Raw genomic sequence first — 20,065 nt, forward strand, 5'->3', positions numbered from 1 at the left:
TTACATTTTTGGTGCTGTGTACTCTTCTGAGATACTTTATACGGTTCCTTTTACAGCATCCATGGTGTAAATTAAGCGTTTCCGGCGAATTTAATGCCAATGCATAATCCGGTGCGTTTAAGGTCTGTTTTCTTTCAAAGTCAGCGATCTCCACAAGCTGAGTGATATCCGATTTAAAGTGGCTCTCAGATTGTACAAGAAGCACTGCATTAAATTACATTTCCCCCGCCATATCCTTATAATGTGAGCAATATATTTTACCCCAGTATATTCAATGGAGCTTCTGCGTTAGCCTGCCGATTCTGACGGGCGCGTGCGAGTAAACAGCTTTTTGTCTCGTTTTACGCTTGAGCAACTAAATTAATGCAAAAGTTTATTTAACTGAATGTATTTTAATGACATTACAACATCGATGCTGTATAAGGAACCGTATAAAATGGAAAAAAAGTTCACAATAACAGGTCACCGGAAGTGTTTCAGCATGGAAACAGCACTAGCTCGGCATATACCCTATTTAAATAGGAACTTATATACATCTAATATATCTAGAATACTACAGGAGTATTACATACTAAGCAACAGACTTCTGTGGTGCCACAGAAATGTTTAAGTGATACCACACACTACTACAAGAATACCGCAGGAGTATTACATACTGTACAACACAGAATCCTGTGGTAAAACGTCCCAAAAAAACAACAAAGTACTACACAATTATCACATGATTTTTGTTTTGTACATTTGATGGTTTACCACATGAAATACCACATGCTACCACAAAAATATTACAGGAATATAACAGTAATACCACACACTCTACCACAAGAATATCCCAGGAATATTACATATTGTATAACAGAATCCTGTGGTAAATACTACCAAAACATGAAAGTGATACCACACACTACCACAAGAATACTACAGGAGTATTACATACTGTACAGCACAGAATCCTGTGGTAAAACGTCCCAAAAAACAACAAAGTACTACACAGTTACCACATAACATTTGATGGTTTACCACATAGAATACCGCAGGTAATGTTTGTAATGGAGGGTGTCGGTCATCTTGTTGTTTCAATTGCAAATTTATTCCAGTACACAAACATTTGCACACTGAAAAGTTTTTACAATAAATATGAATACATGTGATGTTACTTTGTAAGAATAGGTATTTCTTAATTAAACGACTTAAATGCAGAACATACTGATTTTACCTTGCACTGAGAAAAAAAAAATGTTTTAGAAAAAGACAGAATAAAAAAGCTAATTCTTGTGATATTGTACTGCAGAAATTGCTGTAGCAGTCCTGTGATATTTAGCTGTGTTGGTATTACCACACAAAAACAACAGAGATACTTCATCCAATGGTAAATTCCTGTGAAGTTTTACTGCAGAAAGTGCTGTAGTAATCCTGTCATATTTAGCTTTGCTCATTTTTTTTGTGTGGTAAATTTATGTTGTACTGCTGAAATACCACAGGATTACCACAGGACATTTTTGTAAAGCCGGTCGCACACCAGAAGCGAACTTAAGTCCAACTTTTGTGCTACAGAAAAGCCCAACAGTTTGTAACGACATAAGGGCATGTGCTGGCTAGACAATATTTTAAATGTCATCCTCTAGTATTAATTATAAAAAAATTCACATTTTCAAAAGAACTCCTCGTATTATAGTAAAACAGATAGTGAAGGGTTAACTAGTGAGTCTTTTCGTTATTTTATTTTATTTCTTTTTTATTACTACAGGTTTGGAACAACATGAGGATCAGAATATTTATTATTATTATTATTATTAATTTATTTTTTTGCTTTGGATGAAGTTTTTATATTTTTATTGTTTTTATTCAATGATATGTGCATGATTGTGATAAATGTAGGCAGTTCCTTTGAAAATATGCTATGTACCAGGGATGTCAAACTCCTGGAGGGCCGCAGCCCAGCAGAATTTAGTTCCAGCCCTGCTTCAACACACTACCTTAAGATTTAGTTTGATCAGGTGTGTTTAATTAGTATAACTGCAGTGTTACCCTGTAGATTGTGCAGTAAATAACTGTAAAATAGCCAGTGTTTTGCTGTAATAAAAGGAAACAGTATTTTACTGTAAAAGGAGTAGACTTTGTATGAAATTGTGTAGTGCAAAGAATAAATTACAGTAATTTATTTTATGTACTCGTTACAGATAGTAACTTTGACAATAAATAGCAAATTACTGTTCAACCATTACTGTCGCAGCCACTCTGATGCTTTATGTTGCTAATTATAGAGACGTGCATTTTGAAGGCTGAAAACAATGATTTAGGCATCTCCACACACTCCCACAGGCTGTCTGTCTTATTCCAAACACAAAGGTGTTAGAAAAAGTTTTCAGAAAATGCTGGCCCTTTAAGGGAGTCAGGTGTTTGATTTGTTTACTGCTGAGTGTGCTTTATTCTCTGTCCATCAATTCAGATGTAGAGTCTGATATGTTTTAGGCTTTAAATAAGAATCTACAATGAGTAAGTAAAATGTGTTCAAATGTTTTTGAGGGTTTCTAAAATAAGGCTGTGTTTTAAGTTATATTGTTGTTATCTTGAACTGTGTACTTGAAAGCTACATTGTTAGCTAGTTAGCCTCTCCTATACCAAATACATTTATTGTATATGGCATACTGCCATAATGTACAGATGTTAACAGTTTTATGTATCTTTCTGGCAACTAAGCCAAAATTAAATTCCATCGCCTCAGTAAGGTAACATGTGCACAGAAATCATCACAGGGAATCACAAAAACATATGATACACTTAACCATCCACACACAAAAGCTCCACTGTCAGCTCCCAGGTTGTGAGTTTGTTGCTAAGTATTTTTCAGAGCTGTGTTTCCACCTATGAATTTATATTAGAAACAATAGAAAAGTTTGTTGTCATGAGATTTTTTAAGTAAATAATAATTATAACAATAAAATATTGGATTCTTTGGTTTTTCGGTGTTGCCGACTTTATTTTTGTTTTTATAATTATTTGTAGCTTTTTATTGAGAATTGACACAGTTTTTAATTATTTTAAACTTTAACATTTAAAATAATTAGTTTTTTTTTTTTTTTTTGCATGGTCAGCATTGAGGAGAGAGTAACACATTTCACCGCAGCACTTTGTGTGTGTGTGTGTTTGTGTGTGTGTATAATGCCTATACCTGCTGCAGTCAACCTAAAACCTACAGTAGGTTGACATAAAACCAAAACAACACCCATTCTTGTCTTAGGACATTTTATTTGGCAAATTTTAAAATAACAGTAAGTATATGTGACATGTTAAATATATAGTATAATTTGCTGGTTTTAAACATACAGAATAATAATAATAAAAAATATAGTTATGAAACAACCATAACAGCAAATGTTGACTAATGAAAGTACATTTATAACAACTATTTATTTGTTAGACTTCTGTATTGTCAAACCATGTTGCATACAAATGCATTCAACAGACTTATATGTCAGTGCATTGCTGTAGAGGACAAATAAAACACGAGACATGTGTTTAGAAAGAGTATAGTTTATTTAGTTTGACATGCAAACTTATCTAAACAAGACACACTTTCAGAAAACAGCCCGGAAACATTATAATGCGCGCGCTCGTGAATATAACCCGCGGTTGTCTTCAACTGTTGTCTTCAATAGTCCTTCTTTGCTCAACAACTGAGCTGAAAAACAAAGCAAAACATTACAACAGTCAGACATGGAGCAAAAAGCATAGGATTACCAAGAGGCGACACTCTACAATTTGGGAAACAATAACGCGCTTTTTGAATGAATTAAATAAAAACAAAGCAGCTGCTTTCCATCGCGACAGCAATGACGAGCGATCGCTATCACTTCAAAATGGCGGAAACCGGGTCTGTTGCTCTTGGTCATTCTAAGCTCTTTGCTAAAGGTTTAATCATAACAGTTACCATGGTTTCTATTTCAAACTATAGTAAACTAAAGTTTGAAACTATAGTTTAAAATAGAAGATGAGTGGGCCTCGCTACTCCCACCCACCATAACCCTCGCAGCGAGGTCCCACTACCGGCCGCCCGTGTTTCCCTGAGGGTCCTCGGGGGTTGTTTGCTCCCTGCCTAGGGCTCAAAGGCCGCCTCGCCCCAGGGAGTGCACGGAAAGACCGGGCGCCAGGCCGTGCCAGTATTCACTGGATGTTGCTCGGCGGCACATTTCGAGCAACAAACACGTAATGTTCTTCGCGATATTGCGTTTATGTACGCAAACCGCAAGGAACTACAGCACAGACGGGCCCGGGTGAAGCATCACGAAGCGGACTTCGTGAGTTTGGCGTAGCTCCACTCGTACCGTCGGTTTTGAACTCACCTTGGTCAAGTACAAGCTGCTACACCGGGCGAACTGACAGCGCTGACAGAGAGCACACGAGCTTTATAGGAATGCATATGCAAATTTTTACAAGGTACGTCACTGTTGTCTCGTTGTCATGGCGAGCGCTGAGGAGGGCTCACCTGATTGGACCACGACTCGGTAATCTGCGTCAGGGCGAGTTGCTGTCTGCTTTGGACAAAAATATATTACATATATTCAATATATATTTTTACATTTTTGGTGCTGTGTAATATTCTGAGATACTTTATACGGTTCCTTTTACAGCATCCATGGTGTAAATTAAGCGTTTCCGGCGAATTGAATGCCAATTAATGCATAATCCGGTGCGTTTAACATCGATGCTGTATAAGGAACCGTATAAAATGGAGAAAAAAGTTCACAATAACAGGTCACCGGAAGTGTTTCAGCATGGAAACAGCACTAGCTCGGTATATACCCTATATAGGAACTTATATACATCTAATATATCTAGAATACTACAGGAGTATTACATACTAAGCAACAGACTTCTGTGGTGCCACAGAAATGTTTAAGTGATACCACACACTACCACAAGAACAGGAGTATTACATACTGTACAGCACAGAATCCTGTGGTAACGTCCCAAAAAACAACAAAGTACTACACAGTTACCACATAACATTTAATGGTTTACCACATAGAATACCGCAGGTAATGTTGTAATGGAGGGTGTCGGTCATCTTGTTGTTTCAATTGCAAATTTATTCCAGTACACAAACATTTGCACACTGAAAAGTTTTTACAATGAATATGAATACATGTGATGTTACTTTGTAAGAATAGGTATTTCTTAATTAAACGACTTAAATGCAGAACATACTGATTTTACCTTGCACTGAGAAAAAAAATGTTTTAGAAAAAGACAGAATAAAAAAGCTAATTCTTGTGATATTGTACTGCAGAAATTGCTGTAGCAGTCCTGTGATATTTAGCTGTGTTGGTATTACCACACAAAAACAACAGAGATACTTCATCCAATGGTAAATTCCTGTGAAATTTTACTGCAGAAAGTGCTGTAGTAATCCTGTCATAATTAGCTTTGCTCATTTTTTTGTGTGGTAAATTTATGTTGTACTGCTGAAATACCACAGGATTACCACAGGACATTTTTGTAAAGCTGGTCGCACACCAGAAGCGAACTTAAGTCCAACTTTTGTGCTACAGAAAAGCCCAACAGTTTGTAACGACATAAGGGCATGTGCTAGCTAGACAATATTTTAAATGTCATCCTCTAGTATTAATTATCATAAAAATTCACATTTTCAAAAGAACTCCTCGTATTATAGTAAAACAGATAGTGAAGGGTTAACTAGTGAGTCTTTACGTTATTTTATTTTATTTCTTTTTTATTACTACAGGTTTGGAACAACATGAGGATCAGAATATTTATTATTATTATTAATTTATTTTTTTGCTTTGGATGAAGTTTTTATATTTTTATTGTTTTTATTCAATGATATGTGCATGATTGTGATAAATGTAGGCAGTTCCTTTGAAAATATGCTATGTACCAGGAATGTCAAACTCCTGGAGGGCCGCAGCCCAGCAGAATTTAGTTCCAGCCCTGCTTCAACGCACTACCTTTAGATTTAGTTTGATCAGGTGTGTTTAATTAGTATAACTGCAGTGTTACCCTGTAGATTGTGCAGTAAATAACAGTAAAATAGCCAGTGTTTTGCTGTAATAAAAGGAAACAGTATTTTACTGTAAAAGGAGTAGACTTTGTATGAAATTGTGTAGTGCAAAGAATAAATTACAGTAATTTATTTTATGTACTCATTACAGATAGTAACTTTGACAATAAATAGCAAATTACTGTTCAACCATTACTGTCGCAGCCACTCTGATGCTTTATGTTGCTAATTATAGAGACGTGCATTTTGAAGGCTGAAAACAATGATTTAGGCATCTCCACACACTCCCACAGGCTGTCTGTCTTATTCTAAACACAAAGGTGTTAGAAAAAGTTTTCAGAAAATGCTGGCCCTTTAAGGGAGTCAGGTGTTTGATTTGTTTACTGCTGAGTGTGCTCTATTCTCTGTCCATCAATTCAGATGTAGAGTCTGATATGTTTTAGGCTTTAAATAAGAATCTACAATGAGTAAGTAAAATGTGTTCAAATGTTTTTGAGGGTTTCTAAAATAAGGCTGTGTTTTAAGTTATATTGTTGTTATCTTGAACTGTGTACTTGAAAGCTACATTGTTTGCTAGTTAGCCTCTCCTCATATAACTTCTTACATTTATTGTATATTGCATACTGCCATAATGTACAGATGTTAACAGTTTTATGTATCTTTCTGGCAACTAAGCCAAAATTAAAGTCAACCTAAAACCTACAGTAGGTTGACATAAAACCAAAACAACACCAATTCTTGTCTTGGGACATTTTATTTGGCAAATTTTAAAATAACAGTAAATATGTGTGACATGTTAAATATATAGTATAATTTGCTGGTTTTAAACATACAGAATAATAATAATAATAAATATAGTTGTGAAACAACCATAACAGCAAATGTTGACTAATGAAAGTACATTTATAACAACTATTTATTTGTTAGACTTCTGTATTGTCAAACCATGTTGCATACAAATGCATTCAACAGACTTATATATCAGTGCATTGCTGTAGAGGACAAATAAAACACGAGACAGGTGTTTAGAAAGAGTATAGTTTATTTAGTTTGACATGCAAACTTATCTAAACAAGACACACTTTCAGAAAACAGCCCGGAAACATTATAATGCGCGCGCTCGTGAATATAACCCGCGGTTGTCTTCAACTGTTGTCTTCAATAGTCCTTCTTTGCTCAACAACTGAGCTGAAAAACAAAGCAAAACATTACAACAGTCAGACATGGAGCAAAGAGCATAGAATTACCGAGAGGCGACACTCTACAATTTGGGAAACAATAACGCGCTTTTTGAATGAATTAAATAAAAACAAAGCAGCTGCTTTCCATCGCGACAGCAATGACGAGCGATCGCTATCACTTCAAAATGGCGGAAACCGGGTCTGTTGCTCTTGGTCATTCTAAGCTCTTTGCTAAAGGTTTAATCATAACAGTTACCATGGTTTCTATTTCAAACTATAGTAAACTAAAGTTTGAAACTATAGTTTAAAATAGAAGATGAGTGGGCCTCGCTACTCCCACCCACCATAACCCTCGCAGCGAGGTCCCACTACCGGCCGCCCGTGTTTCCCTGAGGGTCCTCGGGGGTTGTTTGCTCCCTGCCTAGGGCTCAAAGGCCGCCTCGCCCCAGGGAGTGCACGGAAAGACCGGGCGCCAGGCCGTGCCAGTATTCACTGGATGTTGCTCGGCGGCACATTTCGAGCAACAAACACGTAATGTTCTTCGCGATATTGCGTTTATGTACGCAAACCGCAAGGAACTACAGCACAGACGGGCCCGGGTGAAGCATCACGAAGCGGACTTCGTGAGTTTGGCGTAGCTCCACTCGTACCGTCGGTATTGAACTCACCTTGGTCAAGTACAAGCAGCTACACCGGGCGAACTGACAGCGCTGACAGAGAGCACACGAGCTTTATAGGAATGCATATGCAAATTTCTACAAGGCACGTCACTGTTGTCTCGTTGTCATAGCGAGCGCTGAGGAGGGCTCACCTGATTGGACCACGACTCGGGAATCTGCGTCAGGGCGAGTTGCTGTCTGCTGTGGACAAAAATATATTACATATATTTAATATATATTTTTACATTTTTGGTGCTGTGTAATATTCTGAGATACTTTATACGGTTCCTTTTACAGCATCCATGGTGTAAATTAAGCGTTTCCGGCTAATTGAATGCCAATGCATAATCCGGTGCGTTTAAGGTCTGTTTTCTTTCAAAGTCAGCGATCTCCACAAGCTGAGTGATATCCGATTTAAAGTGGCTCTCAGATTGTACAAGAAGCACTGCATTAAATTACATTTCCCCCGCCATATCAGCATGGAAACAGCACTAGCACGGCATATACCTTATTTAAATAGGAACTTTTCAATAAATCTTGAATTTAATATATATATATATATATTTTTTCAAATACAAACCTGTTATATTTAAAACGTAATCTAATACATCTAGAATACTACAGGAGTATCACATACTAAACAACATAATCCTGTGGTACCACAGAAATGTTTAAGTGAAACCACACACTACCACAAGAAAACTGCAGGAGTATTAGTGCTACAGAAATCCCAACAGTTTGTAACGACATAAGGACATGTGCTAGCTAGACAAGATTTTAAATGTCATCCTCTAGTATTAATTATAATAAAAATTAACATTTTCAAAAGAACTCGTATTATTACAACAGGCAGTGAAGGGTTAACCAGAGAGTCTTTTCGTCCCACCTCCCTCTCCCTCCCGTTCCTATCGGTGTCGTTAACCTCATTCTTCGTTCTGTGTCCATAATGGCTGTTAGTTTTGCTTTGAGCTCTGCAGAAAGGCTCGGATGGTGTTTTCTGAGACCCACGACAGCGGCCACAGGCTTCAGGAGAGCAGCAGGAAATTCTGCGGCTGCTTCTGTCAGTGTCCAGGACGGCCACAGAAAGCTGAAGACTGAGGCTGACCTTCCAGAGATCAAAATCTTTACCATGTTGTATCAAATGCTCTTCAAAGGGTACCTCAACAGCGTACATGAGCTACAGGTATAAAGAAATAGTATTTGTTTATCATGTGATTGTACCTATCTGCTGGACTCTTGACCAGGGATAGGCTGAAATGTATTTTAATATATAATATCTCAGTTTTACGTGTATAAAAATAAACTACAAAATACAGTACCCAGATATGTATTAAAATAAAAAACTGTATTTTGAAAATAATACAAAACACTTTTATGGGAGCATGACATTTCTTGGCAAACCCTCAATTAATATGCCTATATAATCAATCCCTTCACCATTAAATTGACTTTCTCTTTCATTTTAGCATAACGTTTGAACAAATTTCATACAGAAAGTCCTGTCTTGAAGATGATCTCCTTAATCACTGTAAATACCATGTAATGCAGATGAGTTTGAACCTAGTACTATATCTCTTTATTGTGTTTCCATCCATTGTGTGGCCAGTGAAACTGCAACAATCTTAAGAATCTTATATTTTAAAAGGGTAATGTATGAAGAGTTTTTTTTTTTTTTTCATTAAAGATTTTTTTTTTGCAATTGAAATCTTTAACACCTAATGCAAAACATGATTTCTGAAATCTACTAAAATAGTTTAAGTCGTTTTCATAAATCATGTTTTTTGCAATTATACTCTTCAATGCAAAAAGTAAAACATCATATCTCTAAAATGTTGAGTTATCAGTTTTTGCAAATAAACTCTTCATATATATCCTGCTGCTGCCGTGTATCGGGAGTCTGGGGTTTTTAACCAGTCTTTAAGGACTTGAGTATTATTAAATATTTGTGTATTGTGCCATGTACACTGCATCTGCAGATCATCTACTGGCATTTGAAATGGCCAATACCAAGTATTGCAGGAATCGCCACTGTCGGACCTATTTGTATTTTTGTCTTGCTTTCTTGGCATCTACATCAGCAATCCCTCCAAAACTACTATTATTTGTACAGTATACTCATTATTCTAAGATGTTTTCAGTTCTTCTTTAACTGGAAGTGACTCAGTTTACCCCCTTAGTGAACACCAATACACCATCTTTAGGTGTTTTATATTTCTAAACTTCCTCTGCATTTCCACCTGCAGCACTGAGACTGAGAATGATTATGTTCTGAGGGCTCCTTATCCTGTTTTTTAAGGACTGAGATTTTATTCTATCTCATTTATTAAGCAAAGATGCTGATGCTGAATTGCACACTCATTATATATTACTCGTCGTCTTAGCATTGTGCATTTTACTATTTTCAATGATTGTTGACTATTGTTGTCATCTGTCTGTTATTTTCTTTATGTGTGTTGCATAATTTTCATCCATACTCTAAGCATTGACCACCTTCTTAATCAGTGTTCTGGTCTGATCTCAAGCCTCTGCAAATAACTAAGAATCAATCTGAGGCTGCATTATTATGATGTCATCATTCAGACTCCTTACAAAGTATTTTACAGTATTTTAAAAATACAAGACTCTAAAGTATTTTGATACAAAATATGAACCTGTTTTCATGAACACTATAAAATAAAAATGAAAAAATGCTATTTTTTATTTGAAATACATGTATCATAAAATAAATCCATCCCGGCTCTTGACATTATTGGTATTGTTTATGTCCTCAGACTGTCAGGTGTTTTACTGAATTGAAAAGAATCGGCTGTCATGTAAAACTGAACACTTTTTTTAAATAGCTAGTTGTGATTGTTTGTTACCTGCTCTGAATGGATTTGGAGATGTGTAATCATCTGTGGGCTAATAGATGTGTAATAATTACTATTTAAGACCACAAGGACTTCTTGCTTATGTTTTACATCTTTTTTAATCTCTCCAGTTATATCAAAAACAGGTTTATGGCCCCTTGTGGAAAATTAATGCTGGAAACCTCCAAGGAATTTCAATAACCAGTGTGGAGCTACTGGAAGAACTTCTTCGAAAAGATGAGAAATATCCATGCAGAGGATACATGACTCTGTGGACAGAGCATCGGGACTTAAGAGGCATTAGCTATGGCCCTTTCACAGAGTAAAAACAAATGATTTGTATAAATAACACATGTTTTATGAGGCCAGAGTACATTTGGCTATTGTAGCTGTTATGTGTTGTATAATGTAATGAACTCTTATCAAGTTGTGCTGTTTTGTTGCTCATCTGAAAAGAGACTGTGTTGTTCAACAGAGAAGGAGAGAAATGGTACAAACTGCGGGCGGTGCTGAACAAACGCATGCTGCATCCAAAGGACTCGCTTCAGTATGGAGATGTGGTGAATGCAGTGATCACAGACTTCATCAAACGCATTTACTATCTGCGGGAGATGAGTCCTACAGGGGATCTGGTCTCTAATCTGACCAATGAGCTTTACAGATTCTCCCTTGAAGGTATTTCCACTTTATTACTGTGTGAAACTAAATCCCTTAAGTAGAAGTAAAGTACATATTCCCAAAAGGGTAATTAGTGAGTAGCCTGACATTACAAGATGAAACAAAGTCCAAGTAATTCTTTAAAAAATGTGACAATTGCTAAAAAAAATGCAACATGAGCAATTATAGATTAGATTAGATTTAACTTTATTGTCATTACACATGTACAACAAGGCGACTTACAAAGAGACTTATAAATGAGGACAAGGAAGCAATTTACACAACTATAAGAGCAACAATGAATAAGTGCTGTAGGCACGTTTCAGGTGTGTAAAGAAAGTGTAAGAAGCAAAACATTAGTATTTTTTTTGTAGTTAGTGGAGGAGTCAGAGAGGGAATTGCATATTAGTAAGGAAAGTAAAGACTAAATAGTTGAGTTTTTAGTCATTTTTAAAAGACAGCGAGTGACTCTGCCGTTCATTCCACCAACTGGGCAGATTGAGCACGAGCGTCCGGGAAAGCATTTTCTTCCCTCTTTGGGATAGAACCACGAGGCGACATTCATTCACAGAACGCAAGTTTCTGGAGGGCTTATAAATCTGCAGAAGTAAGAGCAGATAAGGGGCGCAGCCAGAAATCACTTTGTAAGCAAACATCAGAGCTTTGAATTTAATGCGAGCAGCAATTGGCAGCCAGTGCAAACGTGTGAGTAGTGGAGTGACATGTGGTCTTTTAGGTTCATTAAAGAGCACTCGTGCTGCTGCGTTCTGAAGCATCTGAAGAGGTTTGATAGAGTTAGCTGGAAGCCCGGCTAGTAGAGAGCTGCAATAGTCCAGTCTGGAGAGAACAAGAGCTTGAACAAGGAGTTGAGCTGCATGTTCAGATAGAAAGGGTTGAACCTTTCTGATGGTGTAGAGTGCGAATCTGCACGATCGAGCAGCTCTAGAGATGTGGTCAGAGAAGTTTAGTTGGTCATCAATCGTTACTCCAAGGCTTTTCACCATTTTGGATGCAGTAATGGTTGCCCCGTCCATCTGGATTGAAAAGTTGTGATGTAGAGTCGGGTTGGCAGAAACTTCAAGCATTTCTGTTTTCGTGAGGTTAAGCTGAAGATAATGATCTTTCATGCAGTGTGAAATGTCTGACAGGCATGCTGAGATGCGAGCTGGAACCGAGGGATCTTAAAGTGCAGTTATAGAAAAACTATATTATGTTATAGAAAAAATATATGTTATATGGTTTATGTAATATGTTAAATGTTATAGAAAAACTATGGTGATATTTACAGATGGATGTACTATGAACATTATATACAGGTTATATTAGCTATAAACAGATTTACAATAGATGAATATATGTACAGGTTGCTATTAATAATCAGTAGTGTGCATATAAACAAACATGATTACAAATGTATATGTGCAGTGGGTGTGTACAGTTCAAATAAGTGAATTAGTGCAATGTAGTGCAATGAATAGGTGCAATTTTAAATGTGCAAATGTTAAATAGTGCAGTGATTGAGAGGAGTATAAGTTAGAGGAGAATAGAGGGTGTATTGGGGGGGGGGGGGGGTGGCAAAAGAGTCAGTGAGAGGCAGAGTTCAAAAGGGAGACAGCTCTGGGGAAAAAGCTGTCTCTCAGTCTGCTGGTTTTTGTCTGTCCCTGTATAGCTGGTAATGTGGTCCCTGTGATGCGTTGGGCAGTTTTCACCACCCGCTGCAGTGCCTTACGCTCAGCAACAGAGCAGCTTCCATACCAGACTGTAAAGCAGTTGGTCAGGATGCTTTCTATTGTTGAGTGGTAGAAGTTCACCAAGACAGCTGGTGAAAGCTGGTTCTTCTTAAGTTGCCTTAAGAAAAATAGGCGCTGGTGAGCCTATTATAGAAATATGTTGTGAAATAGTTTATGTTTAGTTACATTTAAAATGAAAAATGTTTTAGTACAACGTATCTAAGATTAAAACCATTTGTTTTTGATAGAAGTCTTTTATGCTCTCCAAGACCTTAATCAGATTTTTTACTACAGTAAAAACAGTAATATTCTTAATAAGTAGTATTACAAATTAAAATACCTGTTTTTTTATTTTAAAATGTAAACGATTTCTCTGATGGCAAAGCTGATTTATCAACATTACTGTGTCTTCTATCATTTCTCCAGTCTCTAGTATCGCATGAATCGTACTGACTCCAACCTTTAATTTAAAATAAACACAGTTTATTTATTTTAGTAAAAAGAAAAAAAAAATGAAACAAGTTACTGTTCACCTTTGTAAAATTTGACCAAAGGTGAAAATCATAAGAGAAAAAGACCTCTTATGATGCTGTTCTGTGCCTTTTATGGTACAATTCAAATGAAGGTACATAATTGTTCTCATGAAAAGGTATACTCTCAGAAATAAAGGTAGAGGAGCTGTCACTGGGCCGGTACCTTTTCAAACTGTACATATTTTTACCTGAAGGGTCCATAATGGTACTTCAGAGGTACTTTTTAGGTACATTTGGGTACTAATATGTATATTTTGAAAAGGTACTGCCCCAGTGACAGCTCCTGTACCTTTATTTCTGAGAATGTACATAAGTGTTGGACAACTCCTTCTTTGTTACAATATCTATGAAAATAAATATTACTGGAAAGGCAAAGTGATTTATGAATAATTTCCATATTAAAACATGAATCATTATTTAAAAGAATATGTTTAAAGAAACTCATAAACAATAATTCTTAAGTTTTATAGTGCAATAATACAAAACAACTGGTAAAACATCTGTATCTTTGATGAAGGTACATTTTGGTATCCGATGGTATGAATCATGTTCTTAAAGGTACAAACTGCAATGGTACAAATTTGTTTCTTTGTCTTAAGGTACTATTCTGTTCCATAAAAAGGTACTGCCCCAGTGTCAAGGGTTTGTACCTTCTTTGGTACAACATTGTACCATTTTGTCTGAGAGTGTAGGGTCTGTATTTTTTCTTTCTTCATATTTTGCACTGCAGTTATATAAATTATGTAACATTTGCCTACTATGCAAAGTTTTTTATTAAAATGTAATATATTTAAGTGTTGCAAGAATGTTTTCTATTGTTTTATAGAGAAAGTTCATTAGTTAAGTGTCATCATTCTGCTGTAAGATCACTGATATAATGTTATGAGTCATGTTATAAGCCTTACATTAAATAAAACTAACTTTTGTCTTTATATTATTACTGTCAATTTGAATACCAGTTTATCACCATTCTTAACATGCTTTCAATTTTCCCACAATAATTGAGATACTTTTCTTCACAGGGATTGCGTCCATTCTCTTCGAGACGCGCATTGGCTGTCTGGAGAAAGAGATTCCTGCTGAGACACAAGAGTTTATTAATTCCATTGCTCAAATGTTCACCTACAACATGCACGTGGCCCTTCTGCCCAACTGGACCCGCAATTATTTGCCTTTCTGGCAGAAGTACATTGATGGCTGGGATGGCATATTTAAGTTCGGTAAGCTTCACACATCAGCTTCAGACTGACTTCAAGAGATTTGTTGTGGAGTTTGATGATGTTGATACATATGGATTACTAATAGGCACAAAAATGATTAACTTGAAGATGGAGGCCATTCAGACGCGTCTAGATACCAATCAGGAGGTTGCTGGAGAGTATCTCACATACCTGCTTTCTAGTGGCAAGATGAGCTGCAAAGATGTTTATGGAAGTGTATCTGAGGTGCTGCTGGCTGGAGTCGACACAGTAAGACGCTTCTATAGATTTGACTATGTAAACAACATTTGTAAGAGTTTTAAATATTGGCTGTTTAGAATTCAGAAAGCTGTGTTATTAACAACTCCTGGCCATTAAGCAAACTGACAGAAATACATGGTTCTTTCTAGAAAATGTGCATATGTAACATACAGTATGTGTAACGTTCTCACGGTGAAGTTCTATTTGAATTATTAGCAATTTAAATTATTTTGATTACCCTGTTATGATTGTCACTTTACACTTGCTTCTATGGTAACGATGCATTTAGTTGAAGGTGTAAAATATGTCATTTATTTTCCAACAACAAATATTTTAGCCACTCATTTAATAAAGGTTTTATTCACTCAAAAATGCTGTTAATGAAAACTATATTGTGCCCTTTTAATAGATTTTGACAATTCACAACAAATATACTAGACTTCACACAACATCAGTAGTACTACAAACAGTGACCACCTGTTTTCATTAAGAGTAAGCAAGTCAATAGCACGAGAGATAAATGAAAAATGTAAAACTATTAATCTTTGCTAAAGAAACCCTATAACAAGAAGGGTTTGAAATAAAAAAAATTAAAATTCTGTTATTAATTTCTCTCCCTCATGTCATTCAAATCCCCTGAGAGCTTCATTCATCCTAAGTACACAAATTAAGATATTTTAGATGAAATCAGAGAACTCTCTCATCCTCCATAGACAGCAATGGTCCAGAGACATTTAAAGTCCAAAAAGGAACCAAAACGTAAGTCAAATTATTCCATGTGACTTCAGGGGTTCAACTGTAGTCATATGAAGCACTTTTGTGTTACCAAAACCCAAAACGACAACTTTGTTTGCCTGTGTCTTTTACTTCAGGTCAGGGTGCACATTTACAGTGCATCCAGAAAGTATTCATAGCGCATATTCATATTCATATTCACTTACTCCAAATTTTTTTTTATGTTACAGCCTTTTTCCAAAATGGGTTAAATTAATTTATTTCTCAAAATTCTACACACAATACCCCATAATGACAATGTGAAGAAAGATTTTTTGAAGTTGTTGCAAATTTATTAAAAATATAAAAGCTAAATATTCACATGCACATACTTTAAGTATTCATAGCCTTTGCCGTGAAGCTCTAAATTGAGCTCAAGTTCTGTTTCCACTGAACATTCTTGAGATGTTTTAGCAGCTCAAGTTCACCTGTGGTAAATTCAGTTGATTGGACATGATTTGAAAAGGCGTACAATTGTCTCTGTAAGGTCCCAGAGTTGACAGTGCATGTCAAAGCACAAACCAAGCAGGAAGACAAAGGAATTGTCTGTAGACCTCCAAGACTGTCTCGAGGCACAAGGCTAGTGAAGGTTACAGAAAAATCTCTGCTGCTGTGAAAGTTCCAATGAGGACAATGGCCTCCATCATCCGTAAGTGGAAGATGTTTGGAACCACCAGGACTCCTCCTAGAGCTGGCCGACCATCTAAGCTGAGTGATCGGGGAAGAAGGGCCTTAGTCAGGGAGGTGATCAATAACCTGATGGCCAGTTCCAGCGTTCTTCTGTGGATAGAGGAGAACCTTACAGAAGGACAACCATCTGTGCAGCAATCCACCAATCAAGCCTGTATGGTAGAGTGGCCAGACGGAAGCCACTCCCCGGCCTAGAATTTGCCCAAAAGCCTCTGAAGGACTCTTAGACCATAAGAAACTTGAAAACCTGCTTCAGAGTGCTCTGGCGACAGTTCATCTTCCAGTAGGACAATGACCCAAAGCACACTGCCAAAATATTAATAGAGTGGCTTCACAACAACTTGGTGAATGTCTTTGAGTGGCCCAGCCAGAGCCCAGACCTAAATCCTATTGAACATCTCTGGAGAGATCTGAAAATAGCTGTACATCGTCACTTTCCATCCAACCTGATAGAGCTTGAGAGGTTCTGCAAAGAGAAATGGGCAAAAAAATGTGGAAAAAGTGAAGCGCTATGAATACATTCTGGATGCACTGTACAATGGGCAAAATGATGTAATTGTCATTGTTAGGGATGTCTATATCCGATCATGTGATCAGAAATCAGGCCTGATCATAATTCAGACTTGATCATTCAGACTTGATCATTCAGACTTGATCATAATCGGATGTTATCTCCCGATCAGGACTAGAATTTATAATATATATATATATAGTCATAATTTTTTAACACATATATAGTTATGTGGTGGCACAGAGTTAGACTTCTTTCTTGACTTCACACAGAAACAGCAACGTGTGCAGCATGACATCACTTTGTTGCAGAGACGCTATTAGTTGAATGCAGGCAAAGTAGGACACGGAAGCAGCTTAAATGTCTGCGGTCTGGAGGTATTATAAATTTGATGACAACATTGCCATAACAAACTGTAAGATAGGTAAACTTAGGATTGCCTGCTGGGTATTTTAAGTTGAGCTGCTCTTTGTTTTTGTATTAGATTATTTTTATATTTACTGTTGCACTAATGTTCAAAGTGAAGAATTGATGTTATTTATTACTTGATTGTTTAAGCTCCCTCACAGAAGTGCTGCTCAGTCTGTTTTGCTCTAAATGGTCAAATAAGGTAAATTAAATAAAAAATAAGGAACATCCTGGATCTGCTTCTGCATTCTTCTTTATTTTTTAATGTACTATAGAAGTATTGGATCGGGTTTCGGTGTAGGCAGATAGTCAAAATCAAATGATTTGGACTTGAGGGCAAAAAAAGTTGATTGGGACATCCCTAGTCATTAGTCAGCAGTGGAACATACTGTACTTTACTGGGACCTGGTTCCTTTGCTTTTGTTCTGTTTCTTTGAACTTCCCATGGCCGCCACTCTATATAGAAGTTAAGAGAGCTCTCAGATTTCATCTAAAATGTATTCATTTGTGTTCTGAAGATGAATGAAGGTCTCAGGGCATTGGAACGATGTAAGGATGAGCAATTAATGACAAATATGTAATTTTTTGGGTGAACGAACCATTTGAGTTTAGTGCAAACTAACATGCAGAAAGCACCCCTGACAGCAAAATGGAAATAATGCATAGATTCATAGTAGATTATATTTTTAAATAATATCGATTACAAAAAATCTACTGATATATGCCACCCAGTCCTATTCTTACTTTCAGGGTTGTACAATTTACAAAATGCAATCTTAGTGCACATTTTGTCTTACTTGACAAGCTATTTCAGTCTGATGCTATAGTCATAATAGGAAAGAAAAGTCATCACAACTACGGTTTAAGATTATTTTTGATATGATGTTCTAGACCTCCAACACCATGTTGTGGGCTCTTTATCTTCTCTCAAAAGACCCAGCAGCTCAGGAGACTTTGCATCAGGAGGTAACCAAGGTCTTAAAGGGTGACAGAATCCCAACAGCAGAAGAAGTGAACAGCATGCCTTTCCTCAAAGCCGTCATCAAGGAAACATTAAGGTGGAGGATTATGTTGAATGTGATATATTGCATTAAAATTATTATATTATGCTTACCATGGCTGCAGATATTTGATCAGAAATACAGTAAAACCACTTATTTTGTACAAGAACTGTTCCTCTGTGTAAATATTTTATCTACGCGGAAGATTTTTCTACTATATTAAAAAATATATAAGGAAAACCCTGATGTACTACAATTCAAATAATTGGGGAAAGACATAAGTAATAAAGAAACAAAAAAATTTATCAAGACTTTTGTCAAAATCATAAATACATGCGCACATGTTCTGTACTATTACTTTATAATGTGTTTGCATATGTAATTTTCTGTGCAGACTGTATCCTGTGGTGCCTGTAAATTCCCGTCTTATTGCAGAAAGTGAAGTCATCATTGGTGAATACCTTTTTCCTAAAAAGGTGAATTGGCCTCGTGTTAGGATAGGAAGTAACAAAATGTTGTCCATTTTGTAATCAACATCACTAAATACAATTATTTTTTTTCTTTTTCGTTTGTTGAAATAGACCACATTTAATCTGTTCCACTATGCAATCAGCCACGATGAAAAAGTCTTCCCAGAACCACAGAAGTTCAAACCTGAGCGCTGGCTGCGAGACGGCAGAACCAGACCAAACCCGTTTGGGTCAATCCCATTTGGATTTGGAGTCAGAGCCTGTGTCGGTCGTCGCATTGCTGAACTGGAAATGCATCTGGCTTTGGCAAGGGTGAGATTTATTTTTCAGTTCTGTGTCAGACAGTGACATTGCATTATTATTGTGCTGTTTGTGATTGTGTTTTTAATTGCAGCTAATCAAGTTGTTTGAAATGCGACCAGACCCGACTGTAGGTGAAGTTAAGGCAAACTTTCGTTCAGTGCTTGTTCCCAACAAAAAGGTCAATCTGCACTTTGTGGAGAGACAGAAGACTGAAACATAGCTCAACTAGACATGAGCTGCATATGTACATAAGGAATTATCAGCTGAAGTGATTCATGTGAATTTGTCAACGGCTTTAACTGAATATGATTCTTCTGTTCTTTGTTAAAGACCCTGTACAAGAGTATGAAGAATATACTTTGTCACTCAATAATATTTATTTCATTCTGATAATAGCCATGAAAATATTTTATAGATGTAAAAATCAATTAAACTTTATAATGAATTCAAAATGTCTGTGTTCTTGTTCATTATTGGAGAAACAGGAATTGTGGATATTTGTTCATTTCACTGCAAAACTTTCATTTCTTGCATTTCTTGACAATCTGCTCATTTTGTATTAACTGTACTTTGCAAATGAATTATCAGACAAACAAATTAAGTTTTTTTTTTTGAAGACTTGCATTAACACAAATTCATTGTCCACAGCTTGTCTTATTTTTATTGTGGAATACATTAAGCATGCCATGTATCTTCCAGAAAAAAGTACAATATGTTTTTTGTGTTTGCATATATTGTTTATTTAAAATATTTAGCAAGTTGAATGCGTTAAAAATATTTCCACAAGGCGAAATGGACTTTTATTCAGCCTTTTATA

The 20,065-nt window shown here is 36.4% G+C and overlaps 1 protein-coding gene across 11 annotated transcripts; it reads left to right on the forward strand.

The window, feature by feature from the left end:
• The first annotated feature begins 2,414 nt into the window (after positions 1-2,414).
• Positions 2,415-19,700, forward strand: cyp27a1.4 (cytochrome P450, family 27, subfamily A, polypeptide 1, gene 4). 11 transcript variants are annotated; one of them, XM_073911601.1, is made up of 11 exons: positions 7,990-8,048; positions 8,160-8,214; positions 8,840-9,045; positions 10,843-11,033; positions 11,187-11,386; positions 14,654-14,851; positions 14,937-15,100; positions 18,366-18,532; positions 18,870-18,951; positions 19,057-19,257; positions 19,340-19,700. In XM_073911601.1, exons 3-11 carry the CDS (start codon positions 8,992-8,994, stop codon positions 19,466-19,468), a joined length of 1,386 nt encoding a protein of 461 aa, XP_073767702.1. In that variant the 5' UTR covers positions 7,990-8,048; positions 8,160-8,214; positions 8,840-8,991; the 3' UTR covers positions 19,469-19,700. The 11 variants fall into 11 exon arrangements, 7 of the variants coding, with proteins under 7 accessions (XP_073767701.1, XP_073767699.1, XP_073767700.1 ...); XM_073911600.1 differs by lacking the exons at positions 7,990-8,048; positions 8,160-8,214 and adding an exon at positions 2,415-2,496 and having other exon boundaries at positions 8,820-9,045; XM_073911598.1 differs by lacking the exons at positions 7,990-8,048; positions 8,160-8,214 and adding an exon at positions 2,415-2,496.
• Positions 19,701-20,065: the final 365 nt, after the last annotated feature.

The sequence above is a fragment of the Danio rerio genome, chromosome 9 (genome assembly GCF_049306965.1).
Source record: "Danio rerio strain Tuebingen ecotype United States chromosome 9, GRCz12tu, whole genome shotgun sequence".
Lineage (NCBI taxonomy): Eukaryota > Metazoa > Chordata > Actinopteri > Cypriniformes > Danionidae > Danio > Danio rerio.

Coding starts and splice junctions, on each gene's coding strand:
- cyp27a1.4 (NM_001328513.1), top strand. CDS start 8,809: ATGGCTGTTAGTTTTGCTTTGAGCTCTGCAGAAAGGCTCGGATGGTGT. Junction 9,046..10,842: donor ACAGCGTACATGAGCTACAG/GTATAAAGAAAT, acceptor TAATCTCTCCAG/TTATATCAAAAACAGGTTTA. Junction 19,258..19,339: donor TGCATCTGGCTTTGGCAAGG/GTGAGATTTATT, acceptor TTTTAATTGCAG/CTAATCAAGTTGTTTGAAAT.